This window comes from Sus scrofa, chromosome 4, assembly GCF_000003025.6.
Source record: "Sus scrofa isolate TJ Tabasco breed Duroc chromosome 4, Sscrofa11.1, whole genome shotgun sequence".
NCBI classification, from domain to species: Eukaryota; Metazoa; Chordata; class Mammalia; order Artiodactyla; family Suidae; genus Sus; species Sus scrofa.
Window position 1 is genome coordinate 50,194,927 of NC_010446.5, and position 24,223 is coordinate 50,219,149.

General features: G+C 36.0%; 1 protein-coding gene across 1 annotated transcript in view; it reads left to right on the forward strand.

Annotated features, from left to right (window-relative positions):
• Nucleotides 1–24,223, forward strand: part of CNGB3 (cyclic nucleotide gated channel beta 3) — a 150,338-nt gene that overhangs the window by 82,000 nt on the left and 44,115 nt on the right. The window contains exons 7-12 of the mRNA XM_003125585.6: nucleotides 509–559; nucleotides 3,372–3,458; nucleotides 7,420–7,484; nucleotides 8,218–8,340; nucleotides 18,369–18,510; nucleotides 23,402–23,561. Of these exons, the coding sequence (XP_003125633.3) occupies nucleotides 509–559; nucleotides 3,372–3,458; nucleotides 7,420–7,484; nucleotides 8,218–8,340; nucleotides 18,369–18,510; nucleotides 23,402–23,561 (628 nt within the window). The remainder of the gene's footprint in view (nucleotides 1–508; nucleotides 560–3,371; nucleotides 3,459–7,419; nucleotides 7,485–8,217; nucleotides 8,341–18,368; nucleotides 18,511–23,401; nucleotides 23,562–24,223) is intronic.

The following is a 24,223-nucleotide window of genomic DNA, read 5'->3' on the forward strand; positions in this document are numbered from 1 at the left end:
CAAAATCAAACCTGTCCTGAGATAGATTGCCATTTCATGGAGTAAACTTATTTTAAATAAATGGACCAAGAAATGTATGTGTAATTTTAAAACATGGTGAGTTCCATAAAAGAATGTTAGAATTATAAAGGACTTCCTGGGTGTGATCATTAGGAGGACATTGTTGGCTTTCACACTGATAGCCTTGATGGAAGAAGGGAAGTGAGCAAAAGTCAAATTGCCACCAAATTTTCATGAATTGAGGAATAAATATGAGGGAAGGAGGTGGAGCAAAGCAAGGTAGGCAACTTTCTTGAGAAGCTTGAGTATGACAAACAATAGAGCAATGATAAAAAGGAAACAAAGCCATGGAAGATTTTATGATTTAAGATATGGGAAGAAAGAGCATATTTATAGGCTAATGTTGGGAGGAACTAATAGAAAGAAGGAGCTATAAATATTTTAAGTGAGAAAATGATTAATGAAATTGGCTAAAATTAATATGAAATATAAATATAACATATTTCAGGTGGAGTCAAATGAACTGAAGAGACACTACAGAAGTTCTAGAAAATTTCAGGTAGGTGACCTACAATTCTGAAATTGTTCAGGTAATCCAATACCATTTTGACTCTAAGTCCCACCTGTAAATTTGTACCGAAAAAAATAATAATCTACTTTCAAAATTGTAGCCTTTGTAACAAAATTTATATAGACAAAGTTTTACTAGGCAAAGTTTTTGCTTCTCAAAATTACATGATATACTTCTTTAGATATGCAAATGTGTAATTCAACATAGATAATTCAACATGTGAGTCTTTATTAGGCAGAACAAAATCTTAGTGCCCACATTTATATTCCTATTTAAACATCAATAGGAGTTCCCATCATGGCTCAGCAGTTAATGAACTCAACTAGCATCCATGAGGATACGGGTTCGATCCCTGGCTCCACTCATTGGGTTAAGGATCTGGCGTTGCTGTGAGCTGCTGATGTAGGTTGCAGACACTCCTTGGATCCCATGTTGCTATGGCTGTGGTATAGGCCAGCAGCTACAGCTCCAATTTAACCCCTAGTCTGGGAACCTCCATATGCCACGGGTGCAGCCCTAGAAAGATAAACACACACACACACACACACACACACACACACACACACACACACACACACACACACTCACATCAGTAGATGAGTATGGAGTGTACTTTGTCTTGTCCATACAGAATTCTAGACTCTAATTCATGTAGCATGATGATGTAGAAGTCCACAAAATTATTTCTACTCCTATTTCTTTCTTGTTGGTATAAGCAAAATAAAAAAAAGAAGCAATTATTTAGATAACATATCAACTTTCTTCTCTCACATAACTGTATAATATTTTTCCATCGATATATGGTTTTTCTCACCCATAATTATTTACAAAGTACTTTATTATCTCTTATTTTTCCTCCTAACCCTGAGAATTAGACCGAAATTTGGAGCGTTATCCAAGGTTACCCAATCTGTTTGAGTGACCTCCAACCTCCAATTTCAAGGACAACACTTAATTAGTGGCTCCAGATTTTGTTAAAAGTACAAATCTGGGTTACGTACCAAATTGTCTCTATTGGCTATCTATGGTGATTAAAATTTCTTTCATTTTGTTTTTATCACCAACCAATTTTCTTTGTAAAATATTGCCACTTTCTTAGACATATTCATAAAAGATCTAAAATAATTTGATGAACACTACAAAGAGGATTAATTGTTTTATAAGTGCAACAAAGCTTATTCCAAATGCTTAATCACTTTCTTGAATTTGAATAAGAGCAAATTAACTCGTATATTTAATTTCAGTTTATAAATGTAAACTTTTACATCTATTTAATTACAGTCATTTCTCCTTTTGAATTTCCTTAGTGCATCCCGCAATTCTTATAGCATTGTATTATAGTTGTTTTTGTGCTTGGTTATTCCACCATTATATTGTTGATTTCTTGAGCACAGAAACAATGTCTTACTCTTATTTCAACCCAACACACTTTGCAAAGTTCCTTGCACAGAGTACAGTGTTAGTCAATGCTTAATTCAATTTTGTATAATTCAATAAGAAATAAATCCTCTCTATCTAGACAAATCCACCCTAGTGGATTAATATCAAACACAATTAATAACTGCATAGAAAAGCCAGATGCACAGTCAAGCAGTTGGATGCTGAAATAGCACCAGGCAAGTCAACAGTTCCATGCCCCTGCTTGCTTATTTATAAGACATTATTTTAGTAACTGCTCTGTACACCTCTCAATTTGTTATGAGGCTCAATATCTGTAGGATAACATCGATGAGGTTAGATTATATTATGCAATTTTTAGTCAATACTTTTAGTAAGTAATTTTTTTATAATATCCAATGTGGTTTATTCAAACTGAAAGTCCCATTTCTTTTAAACAGAACTAAGCTTTGAAGTTCTAATACACAATTAATTGCCTCAACTTTCTATTTTATATGTATAGTCTTACAGAAAAGTCTTAACTGCTCTTAATTGTCTTCAATAAATTAAATGTTTTTTAATGCACCCTATTTTTCAAGATGAGATAAAAATTAATGGAAATGAATAATGATCTTTCATAAAACAATTTTTATTGTTATCACTACAGTCAGAAAAGTATGCAAGTGTGATGTCATCATTTCACAATTACTAGGGTAATAGAAAGCCAGAGTAATTTAAATAGATGACAAATTAAAAATATGTATCTTTAGCTCTAATAGTACTTCCAATATCTTCTACCATTAGACCTATTGATTAATTGTAAATGGGACTGATTTCTTTCCTCTCTCTTAGCCTGCACAGTCTCTGATAGATATGTTCACAGCAGTTTATTGCTAGCAACGTGATCTAAAGTGGACAGCAGTAGAAAGAACTGAGGACTCTAGATGAACCACCAACAATATAATCAACCCTGAACATTGAAGAATTGGCTAAAATATAAATATATATCATTACAATGAATGTCCAGTAGTTTCAAATAAAATCAAGAATAAGCTCAATTTTCAGCCCAAGAGTTCCATGCTTAAAACACTATTAAAATATATTTTAACATTAGCGACCTTGCCATCTCTGAAATACATGTGACAGCTCAAAAAATCCCAGAAAATGAAGTGCCTAAGGCAAGATCAGTTGTATGACGTTGGAAAGGAAATTCATTGGAAGTAGGCTACGAGATAGTGTTCTTGTTTTCATGGTATTAATACACTTTTCAAGAACACCATGCACATCTAACTAAAAGCAATTTCGTATTAAACAACAAATAATTCATGATGACTGGTCAGCTTTTACATACATTGGTATAAATCAATTCATGTTCAAAAAAGCATGTAAACACAACATAATTGTGAATGTGTTCTTCCAACAGTTGGATGTCGCATCAATAATGCCATTTGATGTTTTCTACCTCTTTTTTGGATTTAAACCAATATTTAGGATAAATAGGATGTTAAAGGTAAGATAGCTATATTTAATTGTCTTCTTATAATAATGGAAATCTTGAAGTATTACATTCTTAATTTTTCCCAAACTGTCCTCCATTTTTCTGCCCTCGTCAATGCTATAAATTTTAAAAACTGAATGAAGGAAAAACATTATTGCTTCTACTGGTAAAAGTTGCTCCTGCTTGTTTTGATTCTACATCTCATAACAGGTATTTTTATAACTTAAGATAGGAATGCTTTTGTATTTCTAAATACAACTATAATTACAAATGAATATTTTATAATTCTATTATTTTCCATTTGTTCTTTTTTTATTACATAGTCAGTGAATGCCTGGAATATTGGCTGTAAAAAGGAGAGTATTAGAGTAGATGACCTCTAAGTTAATTATCCAAAATTCTATAGTTATAGAAGTTCCCATCAGGCTCAGTGGCAATGAACCTGACGAGTATCCATGAGGATGTGGGTTCAGTCCCCGTCCTTGTTCAGTGAGTTAAGTATCCAGCATTGCCTTGAGCTGTGGTATTGGTCACAGACATGGTTCGGATCCTGCATTGCTGTGGCTGGGGTGTAGGCCGGTGGCTGTAGCTACAGTTCAGCACCTAGCCTGGGAACTTCCCTATGCTGTGGGTGCGGTCCTAAAAAGATAAAAAATAAAATGAGATAAAATAAAATTCAATATAAACACATTTTTGCATAATAAACCTATTTACATACTTTGATACAATTCAAATGTTCATCAAGAGGGACATTTAAAGAGATTGCAGTACATCTATACAACAAAATACTTTGTAATGCAAAAATAAAAAGTTTTCTATGAATTGATAAAGACCTCCAAGTTAAACTTCTAAGTTTAAAAAAAAAAAAAAAACTGGGGTGTTCCCACTGTGTGAAGTGGGTTAAGAATCCCACTGCAGCAGCTCAAGTTGCTGAGGAGGCAAGGGCTCAATGCAGGGCCCTGCACAATGGGTTAAATGATCCTGCATTGGCACAGCTGTGGCATAGGTCATAGCTATGGCTTGGATTCAGTCCCTTGCCCAGGAACTTCCATATGCTGAGAGTGCAACCATAAAAAAATATATATTTTTTAAATTACTGATCACTCAGAATATAACATATACTAATAAAGAAAAAGTATGAAATATTTTTTAAAGCTAGTTACAAAACAGTTTATAGAACAATACTAATTTTTGTAACAAAAAGGGAAAAGTATTCTACTTCTCTGTATTGCATAAGCAGTGGAATACTACCAAAAAAATCTAATAAAAATGGTTAACCGAAGTGGGATGGGAGGCTGGAGGGACAATCAAATGGATAGGGGCAGGAATAGGAGAAAAGACTTTGAACTGTTGTTTTTGAACTATAAGAATGTATTATCTATTCAAAAAAGATTCTAAGACATAAATATTTTATAACTCGTAGCTTTATCATGTACCTAAAATGAATCTGAGGAGAGTCAGGATGTGAAATTTTATATTGTCTTTAATACTCAATTTTATATTGTCTTTAATACTAGACAGCCTTCTTTAAGGGAATACCAAAGATTTTGTCAATTTTAGATGGTTATTTAAGGGAATACCAAAGATTTTGTCAATTTAGGTGGTTGTCTCAGGAAGACAAGATGACATAACCTAGAAATGTGGGTGGGTCTTTACCCTCAGGATCCACCCACATCTCTAGGTCAGAATCCAACCACATCTCCAGGTTATATCATCTCAGGGCTACATACTTTGTTAAACTTTATATCCATTATTTCATTTATTCCTCCAAACAGCCTCATTTTAGAGATGAGGAAAATGAGAATTAGCAGGTTAAAAAAAAAAAATCTGTCTAGACACGCTGCTGGCGAGTGGCAGTATCTGGATTCTATCACATAATTTTCTGATTCCTAATGCTTTACCATATTCAGTGGGCAAATAACTCCAGACCAGAAGGACTTTCCTTCCACGCTCAAGATTTTTCCAAGTCAAGAGGGACTTTACTCTATATTCTCATACATTAAAGACAACTCTAGAGATTTCTGATTTCACCACAGAATGTGGGTTTAGATTGAGCAGCACTTAACATTCTAAGCAGCTTAGTGAGTTGGCTGTTTAGCATCAAATTTCCAGTTCAAGAAGCCACTGCTCAGAGACAACCAACTTTGAGAGAGACTCAGGTTCTTATGGATTAGAGTGTTTATCTGGCATTATAATAAAAATTTATAAAATGCTAACTCTTCATCCTCCATCTCTATATCCCTACAGAGCTCACTATGCTCAGAAGGTTTTTTTTTTTTTTTTTGGAATGTAGATCTTGAAAGCCAACATCAGTCTTCTCTTCATAGCCCCATAGTCCAGTCATTTCCACATGTGTATAATGTTAATGCATGATTCCCCAGGAAAAATACTTATTTGTCTCTAAATTATACATGACATAACAGGTTAAAATTATAAATTTTCTCTACAGTGAATAAGCTAAATTTTATTTTTATTTTTTACCTTTTTTTTTTTTGGCTTTTTTGGGCCACACCACGGCATATGGAAGTTTCCAATCTAGGGGTCAAATTGGAGCTGTAGCAGCCAGCCTACACCATAGCCACAGCAAGGCCAGATCCAAGCTACGTCTGTGACTTACACTAGCCAGATCCTTAACCCACTGAGCAAGGCCAGGGATCTAATAGGCATCCTCATGAATATTGGTCAGATTTGTTTCCGCTGAACCATGACAGGAACTCCTAAGCTAAATTTTAAAATGTACCTTTGGTGCAAACCTTTATTAAGAGCATACGATAAACAAGTTACCACAAACTGGGAGTTCCCACTGTGGCACAGTAGGTTGAGGATCTGACATTGCCACAGCTATGGCTGGGATTCAATCCCTGGCCTGGGAACTTCAATATGTCATAAGATGCAACCACGAAAAAGGGGGGGGGGTTGAAATTATCTTAATTTGAATGTTTAATGGATGTTTCCTACTCAGGAATTCTAGAAAAACAATTCATTCGTGTATATTTCTACTCGAATAATGATTGCTATTATAGATATTTTCTAATACTAAATGTTCTATTACAGTCATATCTACATTGGATGAAATTTTGAGCTAAATAATCTATCTGTGAGAGCCAATGAGTCTAAGTACATTATATAATTAAATGCATTAACTCATGCATGCATGCAACTCCTCTAGGAAACACGTTCTTATTGCCCCCATTTTACAGATGAGGAATCCAAAGTATGGAAACAAAAGACTTTTCCAAGGTTGCAAGGCTAGTAGATAGCAAAGATGAGATTGGTGTTTGTCTCTGGATTCCATGCTCTTGCTCTTGCATGTAGGTTAAAAAGAAGAGGTGGTAAGTAGGAGGGTGTGTAGGGAAGGAATATGGATGGGTTCAGATAGAGGTAATATAAAGAAAAAAAACTTGAGGCAAATAACAATTCTCTTTGGATTAAATGCATATAAACTCACTGCATCTGTGAACAATGTCAAGAATAGGTAACCAATGCTAATATTTACTGAACTTTAAATTTTATTTGAAATAACTATATATTTAATGCAATTTGCTTAAGTATAATGGTAGTGATGAGCAACAGGGCTTAACACCTATTTATGACTTCAATGTATTATATTATTCCATTCCTATTTTATTTATGTTTTGGTAGGATATGATTTTAATTATTGTGGAATCAAGTTCTATTATATGCTTTAAAAACAAAAAAAGGAAAAAAATCTTTTTAAGCTTGATTTTCAATAAGCATTACAAACAAGATGATAACCAGAGGATAGAAATAAAATAAAGCAAGAAGCTATGGAAGTTTGGCACTTTGCTAAAATGCACTGCGCAGAGGAAAATACCTTTAAACAGACCTTAATTTTTTTTTAAATATGGATAGAATTATTTTCAGTAACAAAATCTATTTTTTATTGTTTTATTTATGTAGATGTACTTAAAACTGGTGTACTTTTGGATTTCTTTTTCTTCTTTTCTCATAGTACACTTCATTTTTTGAGTTTAATCATCACCTAGAGTCTACAATGAACAAGGCATATATCTACAGGTAACATAACTCAGTGAACTTTGGGGGTGGGAGAGAGAGCAATGGTATAACATATTAGTCAGGATTTATGAAGAATATGACCCTCTGAAAAAGAGAAGGGAATAATGTCAGATTTGGGGGCTCTGTAAAATACTGGGCTTTGTTCTAAAACAGATTTGAACGTTTTGAAGTGAGATGAAAATTATATTAGATTTTAGAAGACTACAGGACCAAAAAAAAAGAGGACATATTACCTGCTTCAGTGAGAACAAGGACAGACAAACATGCTTGTTCACAAGTTGACTTTACATCTCTCTCATGACAAATTCGTTCTAATCTGAATTTTCATTCATTTGCTGCTCAGAACTTAACTTGCCCAGAGACCTCTATAGTCAGTCAATCATAACATAAAATCCCATGAGCTTTTCAGAGATATCCAGTGAAATCAGCGTGGTGCATTTTATGAGACTCGAAGTGGAGAGGTGACCCTAGAGGCATGTCTTTCAGGGTGTTGACTCATACAATCTGTGAAAAGAAAGAATTTTTTTTTTCCTCCACTCTGTCAGTCTCAGTGAAGACACGGCAATCAGAAAACATGTGATGGCACCATCATTTTACACTGTACTAATGAGAATTAACAGCTCACAAATTTAAAGCAGGGAGATTCAGTGGGGACTATGGAAAAGAAAATGTTAAAATAGGCTGTATTCCAGAAACAACATGAGTCTTACTTGGCATTTATTCTCCTTGACAGAGTCATTCGAACAACTGGATACTTGCTATTTATTCTGCACATTAATGCCTGTATGTATTACTGGGCTTCAAACTATGAAGGAATTGGAACTACTAGATGGGTGTATGATGGTGAAGGAAACAAGTAAGTTTAAATTTTAAAGGAAACACTTATAATTCTTCTTAACTTTCTGTTTCAGTGTGAGTTTTTTTTAGCCAGTGTTTTTGAAACTGTAAATCACAATCCATTAATAGGCAATAAAACTCTTTAGGGGGTCGGTATGTTTTTAAGTGAAAATGGATAGAATAGAGGAGAACAGAAAAAAATTATCAGTCTGTCGTACCTGTAGGGTGTGTGTGTGTGTGTGTGTGTGTGTGTGTGTGTGTGTGTTTCCTGAGTTGACCAGGAAAATGCATTTCTTACTCTGGATTATAATCAAAAAAGTTTGAAAGTCTCTGCTTTAGACAGCTGAGTGGTAAGTTATAATAACCCTGATGCTGATTGTTAGTAATGAATGATGTTAATTATTTGGAGGGCAGGTGCAGCAGCTAATTAGTTTACCACTGAAGGGTTTTATGGGTTTATGAGTCAGCCATAACCACTAACTCAATTAAACACTTATGGAGTAACAAGGATCATAAACTAAACTTGACAATTAGATATGCAAGTACCCCCAGAATAAAAAAGATCATCTGAAAATTTTAATACAGTAGAATAAGGACTCAATAATGGCAACTGACTTATTTAATAGTGATATTTCTTTTTGGTAGCTACAAAGGCCTGGCGGAAAGTAGATTCCACTAACTTTCTGCTCCAATGAAATGACATTGAGCATATCATAAGGCAATATCCGTACTGAAAAATAGCAGGTCCCAGCATGACTTTGAAGGGCAACTCACAGAAGCCTTGGGAAGGAAAGCAATTATAGGATAGAGCAAAGAGAGTGAAGATACCTCACATAATTACACACTAGCTAGAGTGAGTAGGATGTGAATGAGGGATTATAAGAACATTTTTTGAACTTTTAACCAGAACTGATTTTTAAAATTTAAAATCCAAAGCTTCACTGAGAAGAAAATACACACACACACACACACACACACAAGCACGAATGTTTATAACCAAATCTATAAGTAATGCCCTTTAGAATGTGAATTAACCTAAGTATGTATTTTGTTTAATATAATTAACTATATAAAAAACTGAATAAGATACCAACTATTTAAAATATGGCCTAGAAGTGTATAATTCAACATCCTTAGATGCATGAGTCTAATAACCGTTTTTATTAAATTAGCAAAATAATATATAGTTGCTATCCATTTTAAAAAATGGAGCCATTTCTCTTTTCAGCAGTCTGGATGCCAGTCTTCAGCATTTCTAGCGCATATATCTTATTCTCAATGCCTATAATACTGTTAATTATATAATTAACACTCAGTATATGTTAGATATTTAAAGAAGGCAAAAAGGAAGAGAGAGAGAAAAAAGATAAAAGGAAGGAATGACCAAATCTGTATTACAAAAAAAAGAAACCTCAGCTTCAAACTTAAGCTACTGTGTCCTAATATTTTGGAGTTCTAATTCCAGCTATAGTGTAGACCAGATATCCAAAGTGTCTTTCACTGAAATACAGGAAAATGTATGTTTTTGTTCTATTTTTTTATTGTAATTGGTTGTTATAAGATAAATTTCTAGATAAAGTATAATTACAACAGTTTTTAATAATTGTTAAATTCTCTAGAAAGTAAAAAGGATCTCCAAAGTCTAAAAAACAAAAGTGTGTACTGAAGCTGGAGTAGAATGGTAAGATAATCACTAAAGAAAATAAACAGAGAGGCTAACAATTAGCAGAAGAAAAAAAAAAGTGATAAGATGGTAGAAACAACTGAAAATATGTCAATAGGAAGAGTAAGTTAATATCAACTAAGTTCAGCAACTAAAAGAGATTGCTAAATAAAATTATTCAAAATAGACTTTAAAACAAAAGTTATTTTAGTGAAAATGGTAAAAGTTTTAATTTACCATTGAATTTCCCAATTCTAAATATGTATGCACCTAATAAAATACTTATGATGAATCAAAAATACTCATAAAGCCAACATTATTAGAAGATAAACTGGCAAAGACACCATCAAAATATGAGACATGAACACACAGCTATTGAATGATCTGGCAACCAAAGACAATTATTAAAGTTATAAAAGATTTGAGAACCCAATTAACAAGCTTGATTTAATAGATACAAATGAAATCTTGTACCCAAGAATTAGAGACCAGTCACTTAAAAAAAAATGTTAATTAGAGTCGTTGTACAATATTAAGTGACGTATGTGCAATATAGTGAGTCGCAATTTTTAAAGGTTATGTTCCACTTATTGTAATTGTAAAATATTGTCTATATTCCCCATGTTGTACAGTACATCCTTGTAGGTTTTTTTTTCTTTTTAGCACCACACCTGCGGCATATGGAAGTTCCCAGATAATGGGTTGAATTGCAATATCTTAGACACATCTGCAAACTCTGCCACAGCTTGCAGCAATATTGGTTTGTTTACCTACTGAGCAAGGCCAGGGATCAAACCCACATCCTTACAGATACTGTGTCAGATTTTTAACCCATTGAGCTATAACAGGAACCCCATCCTTGTAGTTTATTTTATAGCTAATAGTTTGAACCTCTTAATCCCCTACCCCTATATTGTCTCTCTTCTCTTCCCTCTCCCCACTGGTAACCACTAGTTTGATCTCTCTACCTGTGAGTTTGCTTCTTTTTTGTTATATTCACTAGTTTGTTGTATATTTTAGATTCCACATATAAGTGATATCATACAGTATTTATCTTTGTCTGACTTACTTCACTTAGCATATTACCCTCCAAGTCAATCCAAATATTGCGAATGGCAGGATTGTATTCTTCTTATGGCTATTATTCCATTGTATATATAGCACATCATCTTTATCCATCCATCTTTTTTTTTTTTGTTTTTTGTTTTTTTTTTTTGTCTTTTTGCTATTTCTTGAGCCACTCCCGCGGCGTATGGAGGTTCCCAGGCTAGGGGTCCAATCGGAGCTGTAGCCACCGGCCTACGCCAGAGCCACAGCAACGCGGGATCCGAGCCACGTCTGCAACCTACACCACAGCTCAAGGCGACGCCAGATCATTAACCCCACTGAGCAAGGGCAGGGACCGAACCCGCAACCTCATTGTTCCTAGTCGGACTCATTAACCACTGCGCCACGACGGGAACTCCTATCCATCCATCTCTTAATAGACACTTAGGTTGCTTCCATATCTTGGAAATTGTATGTGAAACTGCTATAAACATTGGGGTGCATGTATCTTTTCAAATTCACATTTTGGGGGGTTTTTTGGATATATGCCCAGGTTTGTTTACCTACTGAGCAAGGCCAGGGATCAAACCCACATCCTTACAGATACTGTGAATTGCTATTTTTAGTTTTTTGAGAAACCTCTGTACTATTTTTCACAGCAACTGCACCAATTTACTTCCCATGATCAGTGTACAAGGGCTCCCTTTTTTCCACATCCTCTGACAGGTGTGAGGTGATATCTCATTGTGGCTTTGATTTGCATTTCCCTGATGATTATCAGTGTTATCTTTTCATGCGTCTGTAGGCCATCTGCATTTTCTCTTTGGAAAAAGAGGGACTCATCCTTCTTAATCACACATGGAATGATTACAAAAAGAGGTCATTTTCTAGTTCAAAAAGCAAGTTTCAGTACATTTCACAGCATTGGTATCATACAACCCATATTCTCTTCTCCTTTTGATAGGAGCATTCTCATTCAAAATCAAAGCTCCAGTAATCCTGTTACCAACTGTCAGAGGCATGTTCTTACAACGGAAATTCCTTTAGGAGTTCCTGCTATGGCACCCTCAGTTAAGAATTTGACTGCAGTAGCTCAGGTTGCTGCAGAAGCATACGTTCAATCCCCCGCCCCACCCAGTAGGTTAAAGCATCCAGCGTTGCCACAGCTGTGGCATAGGTTGCAGCTGTGGCTTGGATTCAGTCCTTGGCCTGAGGCATTTCCATATGCTATGGATGTAGCCATAAAATAGAATTTTAAATAGAATTTTAAAAAAAGAAAGAAAATGCCTTTAAAGCAAATATGTATGTATGTGTTTTAAGATAATGTGCAATTGGCAATTATTAGTATATTTACATTTTCTTAAATGTAGATATCCTTCTGTCACATCGCATTACCCTTTGACCTTATAAGCTTTAAGCATTTTTTTAGTTGACCCTTGCAGTGGTTTCTGATGACCTATAAAACAAAGGTGGCTTGCGAGGTCATTGGACTTGTAAACTTTGTCCTGGTTTGAATTATGCAGCAGCTGTGAGACATAAGTGGAGCATAGTGAACACTTAAAATAAATGTCGTTTATTACTATTCCATTAATCCTCATCAGAACAACATCATGTGTTCATTTCAATAAAGGACAAGAAGTCATTTTCATTTATCCTAAGTAGATGGCATTCTTCATTTGACCATGAAATTTGACAAAGCAGGAAAAGACTTACTTTACTCAAAAGGAAAACATAAGCAGTTAAAGTTATTTGGTACCCAGAAAAGTTCCCAATGTCCCCTCATCTATATATACCCCAATTTATTTATTTTCTAACATAAATTTCCCAATATGCACAAACTTCTTAGCAAATCCCTAGCCTCAATTCCTAAAACTTAGATCATCAAAAGAAAGAGTGAAAAAGCAAGCAAGTTTATCATGGGAATCATGACTTCACGTGGGGTGAAAAAGGAATCAGATTTTCCATACCTTAGAGCTAGGGAAATTTAAGATAATTTGTTCCCTTTATTTTATGCATAAAGAAGATGAGACCTGGGTAGATCATGGCATTAACTCAGTGTTCCCTAATATTTCAGTTCAGACACTGACAAAACAAACAAATAAAAAGAGCAGTCTTTACACTAGACACTTAGTCTTTAAATGTAACAAAAATATACCAGAACCACAGACCGGCATTCAGTGGACCAGAAGGAGATGAAGGCAGCTGGCAACATGACAGGGAGGATTCTGGAAGGGAATTACACAGATGTGCTCACAGATACAGCCTTCCTATGTTCTCAAGTCAGGGTATGCATAACCATTCACTTATTCTTTCAGATTATTTAGCAAATATTATTAAGCCTCTATCATGCGATACCTATCTTTGAGGAATTTATCTTCCAATGAGACCATTCTCCAAGTGAGTGATAAATTTAGAGAAACCTAGAACCAGGATGGATTAGAGCGGTTAAAAGGTCCAGTATTGAATTGGGTACTTTTAAAAGTTGCATGTCCCACTCCACATCCACCACAAGGGCTAAATTTTTTTTAGGGCCCCTCTTGTGGCATATAGAAGTTCCTGGGCTAGAGATTTAGTCAGAACTGCCGCTGCCAGCCTACACCACAGCCATAGCAACATGGGATCCAAGCCACATCTGTGACCTGCACCACAGCTCACTGCAACACCTGATCCTCTAATCCACTGAACAAGGCCAGGGATCAAACTGGCATCCTCATGGATACTAATCGGGTTCTTAACCTGCAGAGCCACAAAGGGAACTCCCACAATGGCTAAATTTTAAAAGATTGACAATACCAAGTGTTAGGGTAAGAATATGAAAGAACTGGAACTCTCATACATTGTAGGAAGTATAATAAAATCTGACAGTTTCTTTTACAACTAAAAATAACACCTACTGTAAAAACAAAAAAACATCACTCAAGAGTTCCTGTTGTGGCTCAGAGAAAATGACACTGACTCATATCCAGGAGGATGCAAGTTTGAACCCTGGCCTCTCTCAGGGAGCTAATGATCCAATGTTGCCGTGAGCTGTGGTGTAGGTCACAGATGTGGCTCAGGTCCCTCGATGCTATGGCTATGGCTGTGGCCTGTAGCTGCAGCTCCTATTCGACCCCTAGCCTGGGAACTTCCATATGCCATAGGTGCAGCCCTAAAAAGCCAAAAAAAAAAATTCACCCAAAAGAAATAAAAATATATGTCTGTAAAAAACCTATATAAGTATATTCATAGAATATCTATTCATAAGAGCCAAAAACTTGAGACTGCCTAATAGGAGAACAGATAAACATACACTGCTATATTCATGCAATACTGTTCAGCAACAAAAAGGAGCAAATTACTGATACCCACAACAATATGGCTAAACCTCAAAAACATGATTCTAAGTGGAAGATATCTTACACAAAACTGCACGTTTATGTGAAATTCTAAAGCAGGCAAAAGATAGAAAAAATTAGTACAGTATTTGGCTCTAGGGGCAGAGATTGGGAAAAGGAATGAGAAAACATAGATGGAAATATTTCATGTCTTGATGGGGTTCTAGGGTACACAAGTGTATGAATTCATTAAAATTCATCACAAAACTTAAGATTTGTGCTTTCAATGTATGTTCAAAAATTTTTTTCTTTTCTCTCTCTTTTTTTTTTTTCTTTTGCTTTTTAGGTCCGCACCTGCAAGTTCCCAGACTAGGGGTCAAATTAGAGCTGCAGCCGTCAGCCTACACCACAGCTACAGCAACACAGGAGCTGAGCCACATCTGTGACCCTCACCACAGCTCACCGAAATGCCGGATCCTTAATCCACTGAGTGAGGCCAGGGATCAAGAGAGGCCAACTTCCTCATGGATACTAGTTGGGTTCATTACTGCTGAGCCACAACAGGAATTCCTGTTCAAAATTTTAAAATAACGCTTATACAAATATTGAACCCCACTGTGTGTGTGTGTATGTGTGTGTAGTCTGAGGCACTGTATTTAGGCGGAAGTGTCTACTGTCTGCAAATTACTTTGAAATGCATCCAAAAAATAAGATGGATTGATGGAAGGAAAATGGAGTACCATGGACAAAGCAGGTAGAGTAAAAGGTCCGTACTGGAATCCAGGTTGTAGATATATGTGTTCACTGTAAAATTCTTTCTTTCAATTTTTCTGTTTGTTTGAAATATTTCAAAACAAAACACTGTAGAAAAAGTTTCATGTCATGTTTGTTTCATAGAGGAGGAATTTCTGTTTTCACACTAAATGTGTTCTATGGTGTTATGTCAAATTCTGCCTTAGTGCTTTAACTTGGGGCTGTATATATACAGCCTGTTAGATAGCTCATGTATTAAATCAGCCAGACAGAATCTCCTTGAAAAGATCTGTCTGCCTGGGGTGTAAATATTAGAGGTGGACACACTTGACTAATTAAGTTAATCCTAGAAGATCAATAAGATGCCATCTAATTAAATTACAAATCTTACCTTTGGTTGTGCATGTCTGGGTGTAAGACATGACTGAGAACAGAATCCCAAAATAAACCTCAAAGCATCAGGGCAGAAAACTTCCAATTAATATAGCAGACTATTTCATTATGAAAAAATAGTTCAAAGCTAACCCTTCATATTTGGAAAATCGATGCCTACATTTTACATGTAATTAGAATTTTTAACATCTGTAAATAAGAAAAAGATAAAAAGTAATTCATATGTTTGTTCCTGTTAACACTAGAGTGACTTTGTAGGGAAAAGCAATCCGAATGCTTGTAATGGAGTTGTCCTCTTAGGTATAGAATCAGGTCCCCCTCCCTCTCATGGGTTGTATTGGGGTCAATAACTTTCCTTAATTCAAAGAGACCCGCAGTTCCAGGACCTGTGATCAGATGAAATCAGGTGACTGGATATTCTAAATTGGAATTGAAAAGTTAAAATGCAATCCATAAAATTAATTCCATAGTTCTTCAAGGTGGTTTTCTTTGACATCAAGTTCACTATAATATTTGTAAGGCCTAGGAAGCCTGCTAGAAAAAAATCGCAGAGTAGTAATATTTTTATTCTCTTGGCACAGTGGTTTCAAACCCTACCACAGAGCTAATTATTTGTGTGTTCGTATATCCACCAGGTAAAACAACAAACAAAAAAACCTCATGTCCTTCAAGGTTAGAATTTCAAAACAAGTGATTTCTTTCTAGATCTGTTTTTATTTTAATATTGACTTTAACTTCAGTTTGATTCTTTCTTTGTAAACCTTAAGGTCTTACTATTTGAAGATCTGAAAATTGTAATCTATTTTCCCAAGAAAAAGACCATCCTTGTTCAAAGAGACACAGTCACCTAAAATACAGATGTTTATATGGCACACCCAGACAAGACATAAAAGCCTTACTATGGCAGGATTCTGTTAAAAAAAAAAAATGCTACTTTTCTATGTCTAACCTGAAAACTAGAATAGGTAGCTAGAATCCACTAAATCCAAATGCTTCTCTATAACCCTGTCTGGCAATGTTCTGTATATGCAGGACATCTTTAACCATTCAGTGGAAATGCTGATTCAGACAAGGTTATCAGAGCACCATATGAATTTTCCAAATAGTTTACCTAATTATGCACAAAAATTACAATATATATACAATGTGGTTGTAATACTAACTTAATTCCTACTTCGCTCTGGACTCCAGGAAACCCTTCACCAAATATAGCTAAGTGAATCTTATATGTTCTGCCCTAACCTTTATCATATTCTTTTTTTTTTTTGTCCTGATTCCTGATTTTCTTCCTATTTGGGCTATAATAACTGGTCTTTCCATATGCTATTGCTTAAGTTAAGAATCTTTATCAAGTATATTTCTGAGCATACTTGGTTTTCTTCAATACTAAATTTCTAGATAACCTATTACACCCAAGAGTAATTTCCCTTTTAAGATAGAATTTAGCTCTCCTCTGTCTCTGCCATAGATTGTATGTTCAATAATATAATAGGATATGTGTAGAAAAGAAGAGAAGAGATATATACTTTATACTCTATATATAGAGATATATACTTTATACTATATACATAGAGATATATATGTATATATCTACATAGAGATATATATGTATCTACATAGAGATATATATGTATATATATACACACACACAGAGATATATACTTTATACTATATACATAGAGATATATATGCTCTATTTTTCCATCATTAAAAAAATGACTAGTTCTTAACTGTAACAGTCTCTCCCATATCCTTTGATGTCTATGATATTTCTCACAAATCACTAATTTAAAGGTTGCCTCACATTCTTTGCTGCCCCTCCTATTCAAAGGTAGATTCAAATATCCCTTCCCCTGAATCTGGGCTGTTTAAGTGACTTGCTTGACAAATATAGGTGACAAGAGATTAAGATGTTCAGGGCTTCTGAGTTATAAGAAGTGTTACAGCTGCCTGGGTTGCTAACACTCCAGGGGAAACCAGCCACCAGGCAAGAAGTTCTCCTTCGGTAAGATTTCCAAGATGTAAGAAAGCCCAAGCTAGTCATCCTGAGAGACAATGAAAAGAGAGTGATACCCAGCCAGCCACAGCTGTTCCAACCATCCTAGCTCAATTTCAGACTGTGAGAGAAGACAACCTAGACATTCCAAACAGACATAACCTGGAGAACAGAGGAACCCAGTCAACAATTAGAATATGGAGTTTCCTTCATGGCTCAGCGATAATAAATCCGACTAGTATCCATGAGTACACCAGTTCAATCCCTGCTCAATGGGTTAAGAATTCGGTATTGCTGTGAACTGTGGTGTAGGTCACCGAGTTGGCTCGGATCTGGTGTTGCTGTGGCTATGGTGTAGGCTGGCAGCTGCAGCTCCAATTTGGCCCCTAGTCTGGGAATTTCCATTTGCCATGGGTGTGCCCCTCAAAAAAAAGACAATTAGAATCAAGGTCTCAGACCTCTGGCCTCAATCAAGTCCTCCCAGCTGTCTCTAGTCATTCAAGTCACTTGAGGATCCTCTCACCGGGGAGCACAGACGAGCCATCTCTGGGGGCCCTTTCACAAATACTTGACCAACAATATTTTGAGGCTAATAAAATCGTTGTTGTTTTAAACCATTAAATTTTATGGTGATTTGTTTTGCAGAGGGAAATAAGGGGAATGGAACAGCTAGTAAATGCCCTCCTTGGGTTTGTTTAGTCATTTCAATGTTTATCAAGAAATTTACATTACTACAAATGGTATTTGCTAATGCCACCTGCAAAAAGAAAATCTGGTTTAGGAGGAAATGTGTTTAAATCTAGTAATAATCTATATTCCCAAGCATAGGGGTATTTTACTGTCATGGTAAAAAGCGATATATATATCTTCTTTTTTCACAGGTATCTTAGGTGTTATTATTGGGCAGTTCGAACTTTAATTACCATCGGGGGCCTTCCAGAACCACAAACAACTTTTGAAATTGTTTTTCAACTGTTGAATTTTTTTTCTGGAGTTTTTGTATTCTCCGGCTTAATTGGTCAGGTAAATTGAGATGTGAATCCATAGATACATAAAGTTGTCGCTTTTGAAAGGCTAACAAGTCTTAAACGTTACAGAGGAACAATCAAAATCCATCTGGTGCTTCTTTTAACTGACTTTCATCTATTTTAATAAATTGAAGGTAATGCGAATAGGTCAACATTACCTTTCAATTTTTAATCCATTAAATCTATCAGAAGACCTATAGAGAATGAGTGTCAGGTTAGTCTCGCAGAGAGTAAAGTTTCTAAGTTAGTTAAGAAGTTCTTCCTCGGTGTTCCTTAAAAAACTGTAGAAACTCTCTTTACTTATCAAATATTGTCATAAAATTCCTGGGTTAAAATCCATTAAACCAGAGGCTTCCAAATGCTATCCAAAATAATTTAATTAATAAATCATTGGTTTATAAATATCTATTATGGCATCCCCTTATCCTTATTCTCAAGGAGTCATTGTCTAGTAAAAAAGTAAAACAAATATACAAATAACTCTATTGAATGACAGTGATAGTTGGTGTTTGCAAGGGATAGAACCCAACACTTTTGCGAATCCTCAGATTCACAAGAAATAAAAAGCTCAACCACATAGCATCTTTGGAAGTCATATTTCTTTGGGGAGCACTTTACATATTATATGTTTGATAGAAAAAAAGCCATGTTGAGGAGTTCCCTGGTAGCTCAGCAGGCTAAGGACTTAGCCTGTTAATGCTTTGGTTCAGGTCGCTGCTGTGGCATAAGTTCAGTCCCTGACCCAGGAACTTCCACACGCTGCAGGCGCAGCTTTAAAAAAAAGGAAAAAAAAAAAGCAATGTTGAGATTTATGTACTAGATAGACAAAAATCACTAAATTATTATTCACACTAGATAAATGATTGGTTCACACAATGGTATAAAACAAACCCATGCCTCAATGAAACTGAGCAATGAAAACTATTCTTTATAACATTTTAAGCTGATTACAAATAGTCAAAACTCAAATCCTACCTCCATGAATGTCAAGGGGCTGCTCTCCATGGCAAGTGCCAAAGGAGAGTTTGAAAGCTTTGTATTAGATCAGAAAAGGGAAGTTCCCAGGAGGTCTCATAGAGGAGAATGTATTTGCAATATCTTAAAAACACAGAGGTTTTAATAGTTATAGATAGGTACTTCAGTCAATCAGAAATAATGTGTGGAACACAATAATGATAAAGTACAAGATATGTTTGAGGAAATAGAGTATCAGAGCAACTGGAATGAAAGACACTTGTAAATAAGGCTAGAGATGAGACATTTTAAGGGCTATGAAGGTTAAATTAAATATGTTGAACTAAATCCTAAGAGCAATGGGAAGTTAACCAGGGGAGAATTTTGAACAAAGAAGATATTTAAAATTTAATCAAAAGAAAATATGAATTCAGAGTTCCCTGGTGGCCTAGTGGTTAAGCATTGTCACTGCTGTGGCACAAGTTCCATCCCTGGCCCAGGAACTTGCACATGCCAAAAATAAAATAAATAAATAAATAAATAAATGTAAATTTAGCAAACATATATATGAGTTAGGGAGATTATACTGTTTTAAAATACAGGTTTATTATCACTTAGAAATGGTGAGGCCAAATCAGGAGACTACTGACATTAAAAAGAGAGTCTGTTATATAAACAGATCCAGGAGGAGGGGGTACACCTTTCCAAGAGGGCTACATAAGAAAAACACCAGGAACTGGTGGGAGGATAAGCAGGATAAGCGGGATTAAGATTGGCTAGTTTGGATAATTTCAGCAGGCTATTGGGTGTAGGGAACTATCTCTCTATCTCTCGCTGCCTTACCTGGCTCTGGGGTGATTAGGGAAGGTGGATTTTAACCTCATGTAGAAGTGCCCATAAAGAAGGCCACTGGAAGACGGGCTCTGGATTGGCTATTTTGCCTATGAAAGGTGCACTTCCACTAGAATTGTTTGCTGTTTTAAGAATTAGCTAACTCCAGAGATAGTCCCAGGTATCAAAGCATCAAAGTACAAAAAATAAAAAAGTGGTTAACACATACTCAGCAATATGGCAACTTGAGCCTGAATGTGGTAATCAAGTAGTGAGAAAGACTGTAAAGGAAACTCTATCTAGAAAATATTTAGGTTTGAAAGATGAAGACCAAGCAGTTAAAAATTATAAGTATAAACTATAATAATCTTAAAGGTTGGGGAGACTGCATTAACAGTGATTGAAAATAAGAAGCTGGTGGAGTTCCCGTCATGGCTCAGTGTTTAACGAATCCGACTAGGAAACATGAGGTTGCGGGTTCGATCCCTGCCCTTGCTCAGTGGGTTGACGATCCGGCGTTGCCGTGAGCTATGGTGTAGGTCGCAGACGTGGCTCGGAGCCCAAGTTGCTGTGGCTCTGGCGTAGGCCGGTGGCTACAGCTCCGATTGGACCCCTAGCCTGGGAACCTCCATATGCCGCGGGAGCAGCCCAAGAAATGGCAAAAAGACAAAAAAAAAAAAAAAAGAAAGAAAGAAAGAAAATAAGATGCTGGTTTATAGAGAAATGCAGTTAATGTGAATATAAATGGTAAAAGTAATGTTATTTCATAATTCCTCCTAAAATCTATGTGAGATAACCAGATCCCCTTCAATATTTTCTGTTTTGCGGTTGAGAAAACTCTAGTTTAAAGAGATTGAGGCATCCCTAATTCATATATGTAATTCAAACAGTCATGATAAGGCCATATAATATTAATTAAAATAATAAAGTCTAACATACATGTATGTAGTGCTTACTGTATCTAAGGCAATTTTTACAAAGTTAAAAAAACTGTGTCTATCTCCAGTTAAATTTTGCTCTAAGTGGTCTTTGGACTACTGCATCACTTGGGAAATTCAGAATTCAGGCCTAGCCCAGACCTACTGAGTCAAAATTTGCATTTTAATAAGAAATTCAGGTGATTCATATGCACTTGAAAGTCTGAAAGTGCTGCTTTATATACCAGACCACAACTGCCTTTACATTGACTGTAAGGTTTCGGCAGGAACAAGAAGAAATATCAGGCCACTAAAAATGTAGGACCCTGAGCCCAAAAGAAAGGTTGAGGCAGGAGATAGAGATTTGTGCCTTAAGAGTCCCTGTCGTGGCACAGTGGTTAATGAATCCCACTAGGAACCATGAGGTTGCAGGTTCAATCCCTGGCCTTGCTCAGTGGGTTAAGGATCTGGCATTGCCGTGAGCTGTGGTGTAGGTCGCAGACGCAGCTCAGATCCTGTGTTACTGTGGCTCTGGCAAAGGCCGGGGGCTACAGCTCCGATTAGACCCCTAGCATGGGAAACACCATATGCCGCAGATGCGGCCCTAGAAATGGCAAAAAAAAAAAAAAAAAAAGAGAGAGAGAGAGAGAGATTTGTGCCTTAACTTTCACAGTGAATAAAAGATGCTGAGAAGGAGGACAGTTAGAAATGAAAGTAAGAAAGCCCTGAACAAAATCTCCACTGATTCAAACTTCTCACATATAACCATACCAAGAACTACACTCCGGATGTGATCATCATATCCTAAATGCAATATTCTTTTCTCACATACAACTCATAGAGATTGACATTTACTTCTTTTCACCTGGAACACACATCTTAGAATATACATCATCGCCACCTGCACCATCAAAATCCAGCATTGCACATAATGCATTCAGATGACTGTTACCACAAAGTCTCAGCCCTCAACACTGATCAATAATGCTTTAATTGTCCCTTGACTTCCAATTTAAAATTGTATTAAATCTCTCAACCCATTCTCTAATATCCCACTTCTCAAGGCCTTAGGTGACTGGGTAATGGAAAAAAAGGATCTGAGAATTGAGGTTGTTGAAGAATATTTAGAATAGCCCTTAAGGTTTAAGTCGGGAAGTGAAAAAGATGTACCCAGTTTGACTCTCTGCATAGCTGCTCAGCAGATAATTTGACAGGTAGAAGAACCTATTAACTCTAAAGATGGAAACCAAGGAAGACATTGCAATAAAAGAACCATTTGATCTAGACCTCAAAGAATGAGTAGTTTTTCCATAAGCAGAAAAGGCTCAGCTACTAGAATGAATGAGCAAAGTCTTAAGAGTATGAAAGTGAGGCCCAGGTTTTCCTCCCTATTATAAATCCACAGTCAAAGCAAATTTACAATCACTTGCTTCCCTCTATGTGAGAGGAAGAGTCGAGCTATATATCTTTTTTGTGCTGAGACCTTAAAGATCAGCTTTTAACCTAGAGTGGGTTTTTATGGCTGAGTTATAAACATCCAAGAACTAAAACCTGACAGTTCCTTAAGTATTGTCACAGCAGTAGATGATGCTTCAGTAATTTCTGCACATTTCAACTTCTGCTGAATGCTATGCCTTAAGCATGATGAGATTTGATTTTATCTGTCTAAACAACACAAAGGGAAGTACAGAGGTTGCAATTTCGTGATGAATGGAGTCTATATAGCCAGCCACACTGCAAAATCTATGAAGGATGCTTTCAAAGTGAGACTCACCAAAATGGACTAGCTGTTCTGCCAGGTAATTGCTCAACTTTCTTTGCACATTTCTTGCATAAGCCCAAGATATACAAGTTTTAAAATATCAACTAACATCTTTGCAGTAATATACAAGTTTGCAAAGAAGATTTTGTGCAGTCACATGCACCATGTGACTGAATTCTCACAAAACTCTCACATGGTAGGTAAAACAGGTCCTGTTGCCCTTATTGGATCAGAAAGAAGATAGGATTTGCGCAATGTTTTAAGTAAATGGTTGAAATTAGGATTCAATATCAGTGTGTTAAAAATCAAGTAGTCCTCATTTGAATGGAATGTGTCGTGTGAGAACTCTTAATTCAACTAAGCTTAGAGTAGCTCTTCCACTTCCTCTGCTGGGTATGGAGTGACTGTATTTGTAATTGTAGATGCAAGATGTAATTGGGGCTGCTACAGCCAATCAGAACAACTTCCGCATCTGCATGGATCATACCATTGCCTACATGAATACTTATTCCATTCCTAAGATTGTGCAGAATCGGGTCCGAACTTGGTATGAATACACATGGGACTCTCAAAGAATGCTAGGTAAGCATGGAAATTACTGATAAAATCCCTGTAAACTCTGTCCTATAATGAAAATCCTGTAGAGTAGAAGCAGAGACTATTTGGATTTGAACAAAAGATTGGGAAAAAACTAAATAATCTTTAAAGCATTAATTTAATACAGTGTGATTTTTTCTTAACTATCTATACATAACTTACTGGTTATGCAAATCCTGGGAGGACAAAGATAGAGTTTTATTCAGTGCTTCCAGACACTATATATTACACATATTACTCCCATATAATCTTCACCAAAAAAAATGGGGGGAAATTAGATATCATCAACCCTTTTTAGGAGACAAGGAAATGGAGGCTTCTAAATGAAAGATTGGCCCAGGGCACAGAGACAGAAAATGGCCTAAATGGAACTCAGATGTGCACCTGTTCTCCAAACCCTTGCTCTCTCTGCAATATCACCGTCAGGATAGTGATTTTATCAGGCCACTTCCAACCTGCTGCATGGCACACAGACCATGGTACTATAAAACTGGTGTCACAAATAATGTTACTTAAAGAGTAAAAAAATAAGTTAAAGATAATATGCTAGTTGACAACAGTCAGATTCAACTTTTAGTTTGCTCCTTAATATAAAATATAAAAATAGGGATTAGGGCTACTGAGAGGCCAAAAAAAAAGAAGCTACT